The sequence below is a fragment of the Medicago truncatula genome, chromosome 3 (genome assembly GCF_003473485.1).
Source record: "Medicago truncatula cultivar Jemalong A17 chromosome 3, MtrunA17r5.0-ANR, whole genome shotgun sequence".
NCBI classification, from domain to species: domain Eukaryota; kingdom Viridiplantae; phylum Streptophyta; class Magnoliopsida; order Fabales; family Fabaceae; genus Medicago; species Medicago truncatula.
Window position 1 is genome coordinate 28,709,202 of NC_053044.1, and position 19,264 is coordinate 28,728,465.

General features: G+C 33.4%; 3 protein-coding genes across 3 annotated transcripts; 1 reads left to right on the top strand and 2 right to left on the bottom strand.

Moving 5' to 3' along the window:
• Nucleotides 1-1,674: 1,674 nt before the first annotated feature.
• Nucleotides 1,675-4,135, top strand: LOC25490859 (uncharacterized). The gene is made up of 3 exons (XM_013604765.3): nt 1,675-2,556; nt 2,640-2,843; nt 3,858-4,135. The coding sequence occupies exons 1-3, from the start codon at nt 2,146-2,148 to the stop codon at nt 3,996-3,998; spliced, it is 756 nt and encodes a 251-aa protein (XP_013460219.2). The 5' UTR covers nt 1,675-2,145; the 3' UTR covers nt 3,999-4,135.
• Nucleotides 4,108-12,300, bottom strand: LOC25490860 (ABC transporter G family member 31). Its single transcript, XM_013604766.2, has 23 exons — nt 11,972-12,300; nt 10,900-11,020; nt 10,615-10,703; nt 10,356-10,440; nt 10,130-10,286; nt 9,966-10,042; nt 9,736-9,880; nt 9,169-9,470; nt 8,795-9,076; nt 8,355-8,671; nt 8,100-8,260; nt 7,915-8,018; nt 7,666-7,822; nt 7,406-7,566; nt 6,977-7,309; nt 6,611-6,901; nt 6,440-6,523; nt 6,161-6,294; nt 5,794-6,021; nt 5,508-5,679; nt 5,324-5,411; nt 4,639-4,805; nt 4,108-4,414 (listed from the first exon to the last, which is right to left on the bottom strand). Exons 1-23 carry the CDS (start codon nt 12,298-12,300, stop codon nt 4,133-4,135), a joined length of 4,266 nt encoding a protein of 1,421 aa, XP_013460220.1. The 3' UTR covers nt 4,108-4,132.
• Nucleotides 12,301-13,046: 746 nt separating this feature from the next.
• LOC25490861 (uncharacterized) lies at nt 13,047-15,089 on the bottom strand. The gene is made up of 2 exons (XM_013604767.1): nt 14,981-15,089; nt 13,047-13,312 (listed from the first exon to the last, which is right to left on the bottom strand). The coding sequence occupies exons 1-2, from the start codon at nt 15,087-15,089 to the stop codon at nt 13,047-13,049; spliced, it is 375 nt and encodes a 124-aa protein (XP_013460221.1).
• Between the last annotated feature and the right edge of the window lie 4,175 nt (nt 15,090-19,264).

Below are 19,264 nucleotides of genomic sequence, written 5' to 3' on the forward strand. Positions count from 1 at the left end.
TTTTCTTCTTTCAGCTGTATTACTTTGGACATAATAAAATAAATAATATAACCCAATTATACACGGTTTATTTATAGGTACAGGTAGTATTTTTATTGCAGGGTACAAGACACATGTAGTTGTTTTTTGTCTTTTCTTCTAGCCAAATATAAAATATGAATGGTTTTAAATTGGAAGTCAATGCCATTATAAAAGTGGAAACCCTACTTTATCATCACAATACACATCATCACCTTTGTATATGGTTTAAAGTGTGTAGATTATGTTAAAGGGAATGTTTTACTTTTAAAGTTTCATAAATTAATTGAATTATTTGCTGAAATATTTTTTTTCCTTTATTCAATTTAGTTATGTTTCACGAGACCATATATTATAACCCTCCCTAAACAATGATTTAGAATTAGGAACCTATAAGTAAACACAAATGATAGTAATACAGATATCCGAGAATATCACAAAATCAGCTAAATAGCAGATATGGGAAAAAAAATTATCCAGCGGAGCGAATAGCAGATATACATTTATATACTTTCATTTGTCTCTTTACAAACTACTACAACTACATTATTAATAGAATTTGTTGTGAATTTGAACTGGTAATCATACCAATAAATCTTTATTGTGTTGAGTAAAGAAAGTAGTAATCAATAAGTAAAGTAGTCTCAAATAACAACAACAAAAAATAGACTTAGATCGAAGTGTGAAACAACACCACAAACATATTTAAAGTAACAAGGATAAGAAAGAAGAGAGGGAAAACAACACACCAATAGTGTTTACCCAGTTCGATCTAAAAATGATCAACTTTGAGAGAGAGAACAACTCTCTAATTTATTGTGATAAGAATGATAAATTTAGGTTATAAGAAATTAGCTTAAAAGCTCACAAAGAACAAACCCTAATTTCTACTTATTTTTCAAGTCACCCACACTCACAGTGAACCCTAAAAAAACACTAAAAGGGCAACCCGGTGCACTAAAGCTCCAGCATACGCAGGATCCGGGAAGGGGTCCCACCATTTTGTGTATTGTACGCAGCCATATCTTGTTTTTTTACACAAGAGGATGTTTCCAGGTCCCATCATCCTGTGACCTTCCAGTCACATGACAACAACTTTACCAGTTGCGCCAAGGTTATCCCTAAAACAACTTGAACCCTAAAAAAGCACTAAAGGAAGTTTTATGATCCTTTCTCTAATAATGAGATATCATTATCCAAGGTGTTTACAAGAAAAAACTCTCACCAAAGACACTCAACCCTAAAGTTCATTCTTTTGGTTTCCCAAATTTCTTTCTCTTATCGCTCTCACAAAAAAAAAAAAAATGAAGTCTTAGATAGTGCACATAATCTGAGGAAATCGTGCCACAATTCCATTTCATTGTGCCACGATTTGCAAGTTCGTATATAGTACGAATTGACCGTTATCCAAAAATCGTGTCACAATTTCTTTTCTTCGTGCTGCGATATTTGTCAAGGAAAACTCAAATTCCTGAGCCAAATCCTACCAAGATTTCTCAAAATCATGATGATTTTTTTTTTTTTTTATAAACTTCAATCATCGATTTTATGTCACTTACAACAGAATTACTATTACAATTTACAACTACACGATTATGAATTTGCTACATGTTTTAATATCTTCATTATTTCTCCTCTAAAATCATTTCACAGGGTTCTAAAGATTCTCCCTTATCTCTCATGTTTCAAACATTCACCCTTAACCAACCTCTCATTTAATTTTCATCAAATTCCAAAACCTCCACCTCTTTATATTGGTTTCAGCACGAGAGAATCATAATCTTGTATACTATGTAGCATTCAATGATTATTACAATTTTACTCTACAAAATCATTAGAATTGAGCTAAAATTTCAAACAATTTACCTTTATAGAATTTCTTAAATTTCAACATATAACCTTGATATGCAAAATTGACATGTTTTACAATGGTAACATTTCTTCATAATAAACAAGATGAGAAAAAAATCTTAGAAAAATAACAACAAAATTTGGATCTTCTTGAAAGACAAATTGTGCATTCTGGATTCTCCTATATATACTCAAACCTTCCCTCTTTTTTCACAACTCTTTGCCACTCACACTTACTTTACAACAAAAATTCAAATTCAAATTCAACAAGAATCCATGTTGATCCCTCACAAACAGAAACAATCCATGATTATTCCAACATCATCAATGCTTGGTCATCATCACACTCACAACAACTCTGTCAAACGCCGTTCACCATCATCATCTTCTCCTCACCAACCATCATCCAAGAAGCATTCTTTCGACGCAAGCAATCTCACCCGTAATGGCTTCTCCGCCATTACACTTCCTTTCAGTCTTCGTGGTAATGCTCTTCGCTGCTGTGTCGCTGATCCATGCACCTTGCCGGATCAAGCTATGCCGGTTAAAGGGTCGTCGACTGCTTTGCCGCCTCTGCCTCCGATCAGGAGATGTATATCTGAAGTTATTGATCCTTTGGAGGTTAAAGAAGCAGTTGCTTGTTATTTGAACTCTGCTGAAAAAACCACCCCTGAATCTGATTCAATGGTATGTGTTGAAACTTGTGTTTCTTGCTAAAAAAGTAATCTTTTTTTATATTTGGAATCATGGGTTTTGTTTGTTTTTTGTAGAGGCTTAAAAGGATGAAGGATCGGTTAAAAGAAATGAAGAAAGTGTGGGATGAAGTTATGGAAGACGAGGAAGAAAATGAAAAAGAACAAGAACAAGAAGAAGAGCCCTCTCCTGATGCTGAAGATGAAAAAGATGAAAAAGAACAAGAAGAAGAGCACTCTCTTAACTCTTTTGTTGCTGAAGATGAAAAAGTCATATCTCAGGTATATGTCTTGAATCTTGGACTGTGATTGTCTTTTCTATTGTAATCTTGAATGTATTTGGTTCTTTAATTGGTACTTACAAGTTATGCTCATAAATTTATCAATTTTTTCTTATTTATATGAATATCCTAGTTGCACTTACTTAATTATGTAGGATTTGGGGGTTATGGGAAGGTATTGAATTTGATCTCATAGTTTCAATTGTAATCATAGTTTATGTGCAACAATTTTAACAGCTCAATTATGCAGGATCTGGGATTTAAGGGAAGGTATTGAATGTTTCCTTGTTTGTTCACTTAATTTCTTTTTTGTAGTTAAGCAATAGTCATATACGTTAATGCTAGTAAGTAGCAGTGTTGTCAATGACAGATCATGGAAAATAGTGGCACTGGTTTGTTCAAATTCAGATATGCTATAGTACTATAGCCGCTATTTGACAACAATTTGTACTAAATCGTGTATCATAGAATATTAGTGTTTCATTCAAATTTTACTACGCTATATCGCCACTTAAGCCACTATTTGACATCACGGGTGAGTAAGACTGTCTACTCACACATGCACAATTTTGTAGTAGGTTATATCAGAATCTCTGCACAAATAATGTAGTAGATTGTAATAATTAGTATCTGGACTTTCTCTTATCAACAAATATATCTGTAAGTAAAAAGATTATATGATCATAGTTGCATTTGTAATCATGGTTTTAAATTACTATTGCAGTCGCACTTGTGGTCACACTGAACCTTTACATTGTGGAAAAATGCAGCCAAAACTGTGGTTGTGACACCGTTGTAGACAACTCGAAATTTGTTATATTGTGCCTGCAATTGCTGTTGCAGACCGCAGTTAAAGACCAATGTTTGTGACGATTCTTGATATTTTGTGGAAAAGCACAATGAAGAGTGATTAATGCAGCTACAATTTCGGTGGCGATAACAAGTTAAAACTATATATATGACTCCTAGACTAATTTTTGTTTCATGCTGAATGAGTTCATTTATGTTTTTGTAGGATGAATTGGGAAATGATTATGAAGAAGCTGTTAGTGTAGAGTGGGTTGATAAGTGTTTAAGCCTTACTTTCAAGTGTCCATGTAGCAAGGGATATGAGGTTCTAATCTGTGCAAACAATTGTTACTACAAGTTGGTGTAGAAGAATCACTATGATACTATTTGAACATCACTTACATTTGTTTAGTAAATAACTTGTTACATAACTTACATTTATGATACTATTATCAATCATAGTAGCTTCTATTCTTATACATCTATAACTATATTCTTCAATCATCTCCTTTGGAAATTGAATACTTTAACTGAGAAAGCAAAGCAACCAAAGAAGAGCATGGTGAAGAAAACAAGCACAATTGCTGATATCAACACTGATGAAACTCCATTAATTGTCTCATCATACCCTAGAGAAACTGATAGATACTGTTTCACACTGCCCTTGAATCCTGGCCCCTCAATTATATCTTCTACATCTCCAAATTGAGATGTTAAAATACCACGTAGCGTCCAAGAAAGTGGGCAGAGGTAATGGAACCAAAGCCAATATGTAGGAATATACTGAAACAATGCAAGACTCGTTAGCATTAGGGCCAAAATACTTTTTTTTTTTTTTTTTTTATAAGTATAAATATTCAGATTGAGATCCCTTGCGACCCCTACAAGGTGCAACGACCGTGGAGACTATTAGATCTAGCGAGAGAAAAATAATGATCCCTCCGCGGTCACTACACTGTGTAACGGTCGTAGAGGATCCTTGTAATACTTTTATTTATTTTACTCACCGGTTTTGGAACCATAAAACCTGCGACAAGATTCCATAGAGAGTAAAATGCAGAAGAAGTTACAGCTGCGAGGTGTTGGGTTGGTGTAACACCAATTGCCATTATGCCGTAAAAGGTGAAATAGGTAAATGTGAGGAACATGAAAACTAGATATATCAAAAACTTTCCTGCATTAGAGAGGAAGAAAAAATGTATCACATTAGTACTTATCGGAGGACGAACTTTGAGATACTTAATGAGAGAAAAATATAAATGTCTATGTGAAAGTTTCTTAATTCTAGGAAGTTTGAAACCAGATATACTTCCTGAGAGTGAAATACTAAATTTAGCCCTTGAAATTAACGAAATTCTAGGATCCCTAAAATTCAAAATGCTCGATCATGTTTGTTCTACGTGACTGAGTTCACTGATCCAAAAGGACTAATGTGACTTAAGATTTTCAATTTCAATGATCATTTTAAAATTTGGTTAACTTCGTAATCAAATTGTCTTTCATAGACAAAATCGGTGTTTCACTCACTCCGTACACAACATCTTCTAGCACTATTTATGTGAACTACATTAACTATAGTTGAATCAATTCAATTAACAAACCAAAAAGCGTTCACTCTCATGATGTAAGTTATAGGAGGACCCCAAATACATGATGCAGGAAGCATTTCAACAGCGAAAATCGAGATCTTACCAACATTATTTTCAAAACCCATCATGAAATATGTAATTACACCATATATTATTGTTTGAACAAATTGGTATGGGATTTCCACCAGCCCCTGTTAATGAGATTAAGTAATCATTATATACAATATGCACAAGAGATTTAATCTTTAAAATAATTTTTCAATACATCGACAAAACTAGCTATATACCTGTGCTGCTGCATAGGCAATTGGAGAGTACATTCCAGCTGCTTTCTCTCTATAAAACACCGTCCTTTCAACTGAAACAACTGGTTGTACAGAAGTTGCATTTTTCACCCCAACAAACAATAACGAAGAAAAAATTGCACCCATAGTTACCATCACTTGTTGAGTTGATTCCCTATAGAATAACAATAACATGGTTATTATCACCAATTTTATTGCCTTTGTTTTCATTAATAATAATAGTAATAAATTTTTTCTTATAACAAATGAAATCGTATATTATTCATACCTTTTAACACCAATCCTCCAAAATATTGACCCCATAACTAAAGCGCATATTATTGTAAACAACATCCTTATTGCATTGTATGATGGATTTCTCCAGTATAAAATATTCTGCTTCCATAAACACTTGTGAAGTTGTGAGCATGTATTTTGTGAATATAATGTGTCAAACTTCAACGGTTCTGAGCCGGGAGATGGTTCTTCATATTTTCTAATCGAAGCTTCCACCGTTCTAAGATAAAAGGATGTGATATAGCCATTAATATCATATTATTAATTCTGTACATAAGGTTGTAACTTGTTGATTCGTACGTTCCTTAGAAAAGACATCTTTTATTGTTATTAGGACTCGTGAGAATAGATAAAGTTACCTGAATTGGTCAGAATTTTCGTAAACATTTGCAAAGTCTACACCGAGTTTTTCTTCAATAGCAAGTGTGGTAACCTCAAGCATCCAAGTTGCTGGATTATAGTCACTGGGAATTGGGGAGATTCCACTGATACTCTGCATAAAAAAAATGATGTTTTTAACAAAGAAAATTAGCTTAAATTCCACAAACATCGTTTCTACCTTAACATTATGATCCTTACACAACTAGAAAATGAGAATGAATTAAGTTATACAAGAAATAATTGAAAGAAAATGTCACCTGAAAATATTTTATCATCACATTTGATTGGTTACCAATCTTCCCCCCATAGATAACTTGTCCTCCACGTTTCATAAGAAGTAACTACAAACAAAGAATTAAAGCTACTTAATTATAGTTAATAAAAATATTAAATTGGTTAGAAAGTAGCACCTTGCTTAAACAACTAACCTCATCAAATGCTTCAAATATATCAATACTTGGCTGATGTATGGTACAAACCACAGTTCTTCCAGTATCAACAGTATTGCGAACAGTTCTCATAACAATGGCAGCGGCACGTGCATCAAGTCCGGAGGTAGGTTCATCCATGAAGATTATAGAAGGGTTTGCTACAAGTTCCACTGCTATTGTCAATCTCTTTCTCTGCTCTGTCGATAAGCCAGAAACGCCAGCCATTCCAACCATAGCATGTCTTAAACTATCAAGTTCAACCAGTTTCATTACTTGTTCGACAAATTCCTGCAAAACAAGTACTATGTCAAACAAAGCCTACGCGATAACGCATAAGATAAGATATCTCGGGGAGGAACTTACTTGCTTTTTTTCTTTGCTCGCTTCCTTTTGAAGCCTTAATGATGCAGAAAACCACAAGGACTCCTCAACCGTCATTTGAGGAGAGTGTATGTCATTTTGTTCAACATAACCCGCAATTCTGGCAAATGTGGCTTGCACTTTTGGATAACCAGATATTTTAATATCTCCCTCGATATATCCTCCTGTTTTCCTTCCTGCAAGCACATCCATTAAAGTGGTTTTCCCAGCTCCACTTGATCCCATTAATGCTGTAAGTACACCAGGTGCAAAAACACCACTCACTTTTGACAAAAGCTTCAACCTACTTTCTGTTACACCTTGTTTCTTTATCTCCTGAAAGAAAGAAGAAACAAAGTTCATTTAGAAACAGTTAGTGGAACTATCGACTCTTTCTATTTCTTGCGTTCATATTTAAACAAACTCCGTCACCTGTGGCATATCAACATAATAATTGACATTGTGGAATGTCATTGTCAATGGTTCAAAAGGAAGAATCATTCCCTTGCTTTTGCTTTCTTTAGCATTAGATTCGGAACTCTTTTCTGAGTCTTCAACTTCATCCTCAGTAATTGCTTTTGGTTTTTTTATCGCTGTAGCATGCCAAGATAGAAAACGTAAACTACGAAGATACTGAACGAACTTGCATTGATAAAAATGGTAATACGAAGAAGAAATTGCTCTCAACTTACGGTCCAAATAGGTCAGTGCCAAAGTGGTAAAGATGTTGAAAAACAATGTGTAAAGTACGAACATTCCCATACTAAACCAATACCAGTAATCTTCAGTTGGTAAATTATATGTCTTCAGTATATTTCGACCAACTGTGTCGTTCCCTAAAGCCGAAGGCTGAAATAGACAGTTTCCATAAATCTTTTATAAACTATATGCAAAAAATTACAATGTAAAAAGATGAAATTTAATTTGCATGCACAATGTACCTCTGACCATCTTGTTGCAAGAAATTCATTGACTGAAATTGCTCTCTGTCCATAATTAAGAGGTGATAACCAGTAACCCCACTTCCACCATGGCTTAATCATGTCTGAAAAATTCAACAATGATCACCAACAAAAACATAGCAATATGTACGTGCCTTTTTCCAGCATTTCTTGCTATAACCTACCTAGTGGGATAATAAATCCTCCCAATAAGAATAAAATCATCAGTACACCCGATCCACCTGTATTAGCAACAACCATATCGCGTCCGATAGCAGCTGTGAGCCGAAAGAGACCTAATGCCATTTGGTGCACCATAAGCAATAAAAGCATGTAGCGGAAGAACCTGAAATATTAACCGGAATGCCAAGAGTATGTATTAGTTTAAAAGAAGACAGAAAAAAAGTCATAAGAGAGTATATGAATGTAAAGTAAAATACCTCCCAGGTGCAGGAGCAAATCCAATAATGTAGTACACGACACCAGTCCACGCAACAGATTCAACAATGGAATAAGGAAATTGAAGAATCCATGTGGACAGTGTCCATGCCCATGCCGGATAAAATAAATTGCCTCTTTGTTTATAGAAGACAGGAAGACGAAATATCAAAAGTGACAACTCAGTAGTCCCATTAAACAGCATGTGCACCAATGCATAAAATAGTGCAGACATGTAGAGATTCCCCGAAAGTTCGTTCTTAGGATAAGTTTTTACGTGAAGGTACATTGTGGATGCGATCAAGCCAACAAGTATAACCTTGACAGCGTAAGAAATTTGTCAAACATCAAATTACTGGAAGAAACCATCAAAAAGTTACTAAAAACAATTTACTGAAGAAAGTGTAAGTGCAGAAATATTTAATCAAGTTTATACACGTACCTGACAAGTCCTAAATATGTAAAGAAAACTATTTCTACAGACCAAGGTCCATTCTCGCGACAAACAAGACTTAAAAAGATCCCAATTTGACACAGCAAAATGATTTTTCGGCAAAGCTGAAGGATGGCTTTTTGATTTATCATAGGGAGCAGTATACATGGCTTCCATCGACTTCCCAAATTTGGAATTTTTGAAGGCTTCTGCAATCTCTGGTACTGGAATAAATTTATACGGCTTTGAAGAATCAGCCCAGTATTGTGCTTGATCTTTTTTAGATGTTACCTGGTATAAGAAAATATCGAGGTAAGAAAATAAATTCAAAAATCATTTGATCAATAATCATTAAAAATAAATAAACAATAATCTAAAAATACCTCTTGAAGAAAATCTGCAACACCCTTGCGTGGTGGAAGTTTGAAACTTAATGATTCAAAAAATTCTACCACATGTTCTATGGGGCCTTGATATACTATATGTCCATCTGACAGAAGTATTAGATCATCAAAGAGATCAAAAGTCTCCGGCGCAGGTTGAAGAAGAGCCATTAGTACAGTAGCTTCCATTTCATGAACAAAATTTCTTATGCATTTTACTATCTGGAATGTGGTAGAGCTATCAAGTCCAGTTGATATTTCATCCATAAATAAAGCTTTTCTTGGTCCAACAATCATTTCTCCTGGAAGAAATGGAATGAAATGCAAAATGTTAGAACAACAATCCCGGTTCAAAAGAATAAAGATACTAAAAGTCAGGGACGTCCCTGTGAAATAGGAGGTTCGGCTCTCTTTTAAATACTACGGTTCAGATTACAACATTATCTCTGCCCACTTATCGGTAGAGATAATATAAGTTTCTTTTTACATGCTATCATGAATAACTTTTTACATGCTATCATGAATAACTTATTAAAATAAGCTAAAAACAACTTATGAATAAATCACCTGTTGTTACTCTCTTCTTTTGGCCACCAGATATCCCTCTTATCATATCACTACCAACAACAGTATCAGAACATACATCAAGACCAAGCACTTTCAAAATATAATCTGTCATTACATTGTGCTTTTTGCCACCAACAGATGCTGCCTGTAGAGTCAAATCAATTTCAGAACACAAAGTATTTAGGATGCATGCATGCATCATTTAATTTTCATATACATTTGCAACCAACCTTCATAAATGCATCAATTTCTGGACTTGGCATCACCTTTTTTTCCTTTTCTAAGCTTTCCAGATTTTTCAATAACTCTGATTAAGAAATTAAATGATTTAATTTAGTTCAGAAATTTGATTTAGATTAAAAATGAATATAATAAAGGTAATATTATAATGTACCTGCATCATTTGAACCTTGACATCTATTTGCAAAATCAAAAGTTTCTCTCACTGTTAGTTCTCCTATGTGATCATCAATTTGGCTAATGTATGCTGAAGCCCTTTGAATACAAAACTGCTTTTGCTCATGGCCATTATATGTTATATTACCACTTTTCTGCAAAAATTCCACTGAAATTACCAACCATGCTTCTTACAGTTCTGTTTAGAATATGTAGTTAGTTACCTTGAGGTTACTTGCAAGTTTTCCAGCAAGAGCCAAAAGTAAAGTAGATTTTCCAGATCCTGGAGGTCCTAATAACAATGTCATCCTATGCAACGACACATTACGTTAAGTTGAATATACTTATCAATTAACATAACAAACATGAAACATAAAAGCGTCTTATTTTCCTACGTCATGATTCTTAAAAACCACTCAATCGAAAAATACCTTTTTGTTTCGATTTATCTATTAGGACTCGACTCGCGAGAAAAAACATTACCTTCCAGGTTTGATAACACCATTGATATCATTCAAGATGGTCAAAGAATGTCTTTTAGGTCGACCTATCCCCAAACTGGTTAAAATTCCCTGAATGCCAAAACCACCATGAATAAGAATCACTTTGCAAAATGCATTGTAATTTACTAACAAAAATTGTGGATTAAACACAACAAAAACAATGATATATATATGTGTATATTTAAGGTCATGCATTAACCCATATGTACAAATTTAGATGTTTCATCTAGTCTCTTCCTGTAATAAAATGCACATATATATGAACCTCAAGGCCATCTCGTGTGTAATTGGTCAAAGTTGGTAGAGCTCTTGTCCCAATTTGAACCTCAGCTCCAATTTTCAAGTTTGTGAATCTCACTTCAATGTTTGGAACCTCCATTCCTACCCTTTTGCATTCAACCACAAAAACAAATAATTTTTAAAATAAAATTGGAGAGGAGAATTATTAACTAAAGTAACACTAAAAACCATTTTATAATGATTCATAATGAGATTTGAAATTCTTCCCTTAAAATCACAAGATCAATACCACTGAGCTGCCACCTCATACATAAAGTGATATTATCTCCGTTTCGAAATACATGTCGCATTTTTGCAATGTGATATTCACATGACTTACTTCGACCATATTTTTTAACTGATATATAAATACAAATATTAACATGTAAGATGTTCGATTTGTTTCGATAAATATTTACAAAATATTAAATTTTTATAATTTTTTACTTTAGATAATTAAAAATATTAACGATCAAAGTTGTGCATTAACATGTGTGAAGTGGTTAACTGCGACATGTATTTGGAAACGGATAGTATTGTATTACAAGCAATGAATTTAAATATTGGAAAGTCATATATATAAGCCTTCATGACATGCAATGACATGTTAATTGAAAGAAAAAAAAAACAAATTACTTCAATGCAAAAATAGTATACGTAAGAGTATCATCACACACTCACACACACCAGAAAAGTTTTTTGGTGGTGGTTGGGTTTTGAACCCCGGAACTTGCATGTATTATGAATTGTTCATACCAACTGAGTTAAGCTCACAAGGACACACACTAAAAAAGTTGAAATAACTACAACAATCTCAAAAAAGAAAAATGTGAAATTCATCTTTAATTATGTTGCTAAGTGTACGTTTTTTTCTCTCTAATTTCTATTGTCATTCAAAAAATTAATAATCTTGTAGCTATGGAAATTTTAATTTTCAAAAAATAGAAGTGCCTATTTGATGATTGAAGGACACAATTTTAATCAGCATGTGGCTACATAAAGTTCAAATGTTAATTGTAATTTATGTGTGTAAAAATGGAAGAATGTTATTAATTTACCTATTGTATCGTTCCTTGATGGCAGAAAGAAGCTTATAATTATCTTGTTCATTGGTGGCCAAGGCTTCCTTCACAAGATGTTCACGATAAACACGATTCAACTTTCTTACATCGATCTGTTCCATTCTACCTTTGGTTTTATTTGACATTGATGAGTTGCGAGAAGATGGTTTCCTCATCAATGCCAAATTGACACGTTTTTCCGTAGGTAACCTTAAGAGCGCAAACATTTGAAGTTCTTCTTCATCTTCTTCAACCCAATCTGCATTTGATGCCCTTGCAAATGAATGCTCCCTTGATTCAACCCCATCATAATCAACCCCTAACATATTGAATTTTCTTCTTCTTCTCCTCTTTGTTTTAAATTAAAAAATATATATACAATGCGTATTTCAATCCAATATAATGGAATCATGGAATCATAAAACTAATAACAAGAATAAAATGATCTACACACCACTCATAGAAACTCATTCTTCTTTTTCTCACTCTTTCTCTTTCATAATCCAAAGAAGAAGGGAATTTGGTTAACAAGTGAAGGGCTTGTGTTCACGTCTATATATGGACGTAAATAACTACGTTGCATGCATGACATGGCCAAGTCAATTAAGATAAAATTAGCTAGCTTTTATTCTAGTTTCTTTTTTGGTCAAATTTGTATACTAGATTTTAGTTATGATTTCTTTTTTCTAGAACCATTACAGGTGATTACTAGAAAAAAAAAATATATGTGACATAATACTCCATTCAATTTTTATTTTGTTCATTGTTGGTTTTTTTGGGGGAAATAGACAAAATTGGCTAGCTTATATTCTAACTTTTTTCTTGTTGTTTGTCTATTTTCTAGAAACATTATAGGTGATTATTAGCAAAAAAAAAAAAAAATCATTTTATGTGATATGATAGTCCATTCCTTTTTTTTTATTAATTGTTGGTTTATGAGGAACAAAATATTTATCTTTTGTTTTCAAATAGAGAAAATAAAAACTTAATATAAATATAAAGTTCTAGCTCATAAGCCACGCAACGCAAGTCCACCCAACGCCCCAGCAACAGCAACAACATCTAGTCTAGCTCATAAGCCCATTTTACCACCTTTTGGTCTCGAATCAAATGAGGACGAATATTCAAGCGGCGCAGACGATACACTAGACCCATCAACAGCATAACTTCCAGTACATTCAAAGAAAGGGTGTGGCGGTGGTGGTGGTGGGTACGCACCACCAGGATAATAACCGGGAAAGTAACTGCCACTAGAATAGTTATCAGAGTAATTGGTGTAGTAATTGTAAGGTGAAAGTGAAGGTGGTGGAGGTGTAGAATAGTTATCAAATGAGTTGCCTATATGATGATTGAGAAATGGAATGAGAAGACATTGTTGAAGGAAATGGGTTTTAGGGCGCAGGCAATTGAAGGTTGAACATGGAAGGATTGGAGAAGAAGAAGAAGAAGAAGAAGAAGAAGAAGAATGAAAGATAATAGAGAGGAAGAAGAAAGAAAGAGTGGTTTTTAAAATTCAAAAACTGATGTTTACATTTTTTTAATTACATCCCTGTGTAAAAATATGTTTTTGGTTTTAGTCCCTCTACTTAACCCAGTTGGCACCAGTTGCCATATCAGCATGTGCCACATAGGCGTCCGTTAGCCAGCAAACCATTTTTTTCACAGAACTTGACGGCAGGGATGAGTTCCAAAACATTTAGTAATTACAAGGGTTGTTTCGCAAGAAAAAACTTATAGGGACTAAAACCAAAAACGCGCCAACTTACAAGGACCTTTTACTTATTTAAGCCTTGAAAATATTAGACAACTTTGAGCCCAACTCATTTTAATGGTTTTAAAAGAAGACATTACATTAGCAATAAAACGAAGAGAAAGAAAATAAGCATGACAAAACAAAGACGATTAAGAAAAGTTTATGGTGTTTGTTTTAAGTATAGTGAAAATTTTGTAAAAAGAGTCTAGATTTTCTGGTTTGTAAATGGATGATCCAAATCTCTATCTATTGATTTTTCTTGAATGTTGTGATATTGTAAAATTAGATAGAGTGCTTAATAATATCATGTGGCTGGGACTTTTCCCTTTCTCACTGAAGGATGAAGCTAAGGCTTTGCTTTTTTGTGTTTTGAGCAAGCAAGATAACTAAATTCATAGGAACATGGTATAAATTGAAACATGAATTCTTCACTAATTTACTCCCCTCTATCCAAAATACGTCAATGGGGAAACGAAACAAACATTTCACAAAAAATTGAGGAGTCATTTTATGAAGCTTGGAAGCATTTTAAGGAGATACTTAGGGTTTAAAAAGGGGTCAATCATTCATGCCTTCTACAATATATTAATTTACTCCAAAAAGATGATGGTAGATATATGAAGGTGAAAAAAATAAAAGAAGATGGATGAAGTATGTTGACTTTTTCTGAATATCTTTGAAGTGTTTAAAGAAAACAAAGCAAGTAAGATAATCAGAGAGAAAGATAAGAGAGACAATACAAGTAAATTATTATGGTTCACCCTACAATCTAAGGTCAATCCAGTCCTTTTTGTTGACATGTTATCTTACGTTATTCTTAGCATATTTTTCAGTCATTTTTATTTAGTTTTAATCCAAAATAGAGGAGTATTAGAACAACTATTTATAGTTTTTGGGACATTTTTTAGTGCTTTCTATTTGAGTCATATAATTCTAGTTTTTTTTTTTTTTTTTTTTGCAAAACATCAATTCTATGGTTTTTGATGTCATTCAAATCGGCAAAGCAAAACATCTCGAAGACTTGTGAAGATCTTGGGAAGATCATGAATGAAGATTCAAGAGGCCTTGTAAGACATTACAAAGAGAGGAATTATGTTCCTAAGTCCCAAGATATCTTATATGGAAAGAAACACCAAAAAAGACGAAGTAACATAAGTTTATAGGCAGAAAATTGCACTCATGCGCGGAATCGCCTGTTTCTTCGTCCTTTTCAAGAAATTTACCTCCACCACTTCACCCTCTCTCTTTCAAACCTTCTGATTGGATTTCGGTGGGAAGAGGAAGTGCAGCAACGATTTCGACAGCGAAGATAATTCTTCCAAGAGAAAAACCAGAACGGTGAAGAGGTTGGCTCTCTATCATTGAATCATTGTTGTTGTTTTGATTGTTTGATTTTGATTTTTGATTTCTGTGTTATTGCAGCTTCATGTAATTAAACTTGAGTTGGTGTCTTAAAAGAGTTCAGAGTAATCCATGCTATGTTACTTTGACAAATATCAGAGCTTTCAGAAGAGCATGTTATTGAAAATAAATTATACTTAATTGGTTGTAATGGATTCATATGGCGTTGGGCCCAATGTTAAAGCCAAAGACGACATCGTAACAGTTTGTGTTGTCATTCATTTGATGTCTTTTGTTGTAAAAAGTAATTTGATTACATGCTTTCTGATGTGATCCTAAAATTCTCTCTCTTGACAAGAATAATAAATTCATTGTAGAAAAAAAGAACCAAATTAATTTTGGGTTCAAAGTTTTATTTTCGTAGGTCATGATATGTCTGTCTTGTTTTGACTATATCAGGAGCTCTGGATGTCCGTTTGAGGTGATCTTTAACTCGTTGGAAAGCTTATGGAATTCTCTACATTTCATCTGTTTGACTTAAGAGCAAATTCAGAATATTTAATGGTTTAAAATGAGTTGTAAGTTGAAAACGTGGTTAAAGTGTGTAAGCTGAAGAATTAAAGGTGGTGTTTGTGGAATTGTAACGTCTAGAAATAATAAGCCTTCACAAATCAATGTGCAAATGAATATGTAACCTCCTCATGCATTGATTAGCCACCAACTTAGAGAGTCATTTTGTAACCTCTTATTTGCATTAATCAGCCACCAAAACATTATTGTAATTAGTGGCTGCATTTCCTTTCATTTTCTAAGAGTTTTAGAGTCAAAGTCATCATGTAATAAGCTCATATAAATAGAGCACGAAAATGATATGTAAAGATGTAGAATTTTGATAAAAAAAAAAATACACTTTGTGTGTTGTGAAGCTTTGCTTCTTTTGGTTCTGGATTGAACCAAGTTTATCGAATCTTATCAATGGCTTCCTTACCATTGTGGCGATTCCTCAAGGCTTAGCATTCCTTCTTGGATTGGAAGTGAATGTGACGCATTCTATCACCATTTCTTTCCCCAAATCCATTTTTTTATTTTACTTTTTATCCCAATACGATTTTTGTCATTCATCAAGTGGTATCAGAGCTTTGGTTCAAATCAGGTGTTATCTATCTTTTTATATTTATTTTATATTCTGTTTGAAAAAAAAATATTGTAACAAAAAAAAAAAAAAAAAAACCAGAGAGATAGCATTTCAACACAAAAGAACATGAAAAAAAAAAGTGGAAAAAAAATTCCAAGAAAAAAAAAATCAAAAGTTTCAACATTTTGTTTTCTTAGTGGTCCTTCATGGAAGCCAAACAAATGAATCTTTTCTTTTCAAGATATCTCGTGAATGATAAAGTTTGTGAGTTGTTCATTGATAGAAAATATTGGATCAACATGGCAAGCACATCAATGGTGGAGAAATGGAGACTTCCGGTTTTTCAGCATCCAGATCCATATATTCTTTATAGTCTTGAGGATCCAGAATTTAAAGACATGGCTGATGTTTTGGTGACCAAACAAGTGAGAGTGTCATTTAAAATTGGAGAATATGAAGATGAGGTATTATGTGATGTGGTGCCTTCCAAAACAAGACAGACATATCATGACCTACGAAAATAAAACTTTGAATCAAAAATAAAACTTTTATCCCAATACGATTTTTGTCATTCATCACTTCCATTACATGAATGAAGGCGATTTTCCTTTTCAATATATATCTTATTTGAAATAATTATAAGTCTATGATCGGTACCATTTTATTAGTGAATTTATGTAGCATACTTTGTTTCGATGTATCTTTGGTATAGTGTCCTTGACAAATGATAAACAAAATTAAACTTCAAATCTTTCTATTGGTTTTATATTAGTGTTGTAGTATGACTCAAAATTTGATGGATGGAGAATATTGTTGCTAAAAATATAAAAGATTTGTTTCAAATATATTTTTTGCTGAAAATATATTTATGGACAATAAATATATTTTTGTATCGTATGAAGAACGATTTGATGCAAATATATTTTGAAAGGGAATATTATATTTTTGATGCAAATATTCTTTCACTGAAGGAGAAAAAAACGTATCTTCAGTGTGATATTTGTTCTAAATTTATGAGTTATACTTTTACTATAAATATAGACCTTGTATCAGGCTAAACTTTGAGAGAGAGAGATAGAGGGGGCTGAAACAAGGGTTTAGAAAGGCAACAACAAAACTAGGGTTTGTATAGAGTTTGTCTCTTTGGAACAAACACTAGGTTTTGAGGGTTGATTCACCTTGGGAAACACTATTAGGATTGAGTCTTTTGGTTACGGGAAGAGGCTGAGACTTTGGGTAGAATTAGGCGGGAGACTTATTCTTGTAACCCATTGATTTCTCTTTTGTAACGTTACTCATCATATAGTGGATCGGAGGGCTGCTCTCTCCCCTAGACTAGGTCAATTTGGACTGAACTGGGTCAACAAATTCTTTTGTGTTCTTCTCGCCGTTGTTTTCTACTTTTGGCTTGTATTTAATTGTTCCATACACTTTGTTTTGGTTGCTTGATATCTCTTGCTCCACACATCAAGTTGTTATTGGTGTGATTTTTCATCGAATTCGCAACAATTAGAATGAATGAAGGATTGCAATTATGGGCTTAATTTGCATTGGTAAATATCAGTCATCCCAATATTATGACAGAAGATAGAGGGTAAGCATTCTGAACACGTGGTATAATTTACCTCTCTTTGGAAGGAATTAACTTCAACTTGCTCCATTCAAAGAGGATATAATGTGTTATTTATGAATGGAAGTGGATTGGGATTATATAAAAGTTGTATATGAAACTTGCACTTGAGATAGTGCCCACTGATATGACTTTAAAGTGGTGTGCAGTGTACTCTATGTAATTCTTATTTGGACTCTTGGCCTTAGCTGCCTTAGAAATCTTTGTATCTTTGGTTTTCAACCTCCTTAGAGCATACCTTATGCTTCTTTTTTCGTACAATATCATTTTTTTTTGTGGTGATCGGGATTTGAATCCCGGACCTTGTATATTTATGTATTTGTCCAAACCAATTGAGTTAAGCTCACGTGGACGTACAATATCATATGCTACTAATCAAGTATTTTTTTGATAAGATTTTTTAATTTTTGTGTTGCTTCAACGATATGTTTTATGCATTCTAAATTCTAAGTTTCATTGTCTCTCCATAAACTTTTTTCATGGAGATACCAAATCATTTGTTATTATACAACTTAAGGGGAGTTTCTTTCACCAATATCCTTCCTTGTCTATTTTAAATGCTTAAACATGGAGGATAATGTCCAATTCAAGCATGAGGGTTCTTTATCTTGTTCTTCTTTAAATCTACAAAATTTTCTTTTTTCTTTTATTTTCTTTCTTTGAATAAAACAATCATTCTACTCCTTGCTTGAAACATTTTTTATTAAATATCTAGGACATAGAATTTGCCTTCCTTTTTTTTTTACAAAAGAATTTGCCTTCTTGTTTATATGTGAGTTAAGGGAAAATAAACAATCATGTGGTGAACAACCTTATGTTTGATAAATTAGCATGCTCCTAGATACATGTTTCCGATACTAAACCCTTAAAATGTGAGATTTTGGGCCAATATAAAGGTTCACACACACAAAAAAAAAAAAAAAAAGGCTTAATTACACTTTTGGTCCTCGCATTTTGACCAATTCATGAAAATGGTCCTACCTCTTTTAAATCGAACAAAATCGTCCCCTAAATTATATGTTTTTTGCAGTTTTAGTCCTATCTCCCTATTTCCAACTCCAGAAACGCACAAAAATGACAGTTTTAGTCCAACCACCTATGCTCAACCATGAAATAAACAAGGAATAAATCATGTGGACATTTCCATCAAATTGGTCCTTGTAGTTAAAACTGAAATTTGTAACGTTTCCATCAAATTGGTCCTTGTAGACGTGGCCGACTGGATGACACGTGGACATCACAACAAAGCATGTAGGACGACACGTCAGCCTTGCTAATGGAGGGGTTGGACGGAGGGATGAATTTGGTGGACGTCTGTTAAATTCAGGGACTAACTTAATATTTCGAAAAATTGGGGGGCGAATTTGACTGGTCGTATTTACTCGAGTCCATTAGGAATATAAAATTGGTTTCATAGAGGTTTATGTTGGT

Coding starts and splice junctions, on each gene's coding strand:
- LOC25490860 (XM_013604766.2), bottom strand. CDS start 12,300: ATGTTAGGGGTTGATTATGATGGGGTTGAATCAAGGGAGCATTCATTT. Junction 10,043..10,129: donor TCAAGGTTCAAATGATGCAG/GTACATTATAAT, acceptor TTTCTTAATCAG/AGTTATTGAAAAATCTGGAA. Junction 5,412..5,507: donor TTGCCTATGCAGCAGCACAG/GTATATAGCTAG, acceptor TCTCATTAACAG/GGGCTGGTGGAAATCCCATA.
- LOC25490861 (XM_013604767.1), bottom strand. CDS start 15,089: ATGATAGAGAGCCAACCTCTTCACCGTTCTGGTTTTTCTCTTGGAAGA. Junction 13,313..14,980: donor CACCGAAATCCAATCAGAAG/GTTTGAAAGAGA, acceptor ATCATCATATAG/GCAACTCATTTGATAACTAT.
- LOC25490859 (XM_013604765.3), top strand. CDS start 2,146: ATGTTGATCCCTCACAAACAGAAACAATCCATGATTATTCCAACATCA. Junction 2,557..2,639: donor CCCCTGAATCTGATTCAATG/GTATGTGTTGAA, acceptor TGTTTTTTGTAG/AGGCTTAAAAGGATGAAGGA. Junction 2,844..3,857: donor ATGAAAAAGTCATATCTCAG/GTATATGTCTTG, acceptor ATGTTTTTGTAG/GATGAATTGGGAAATGATTA.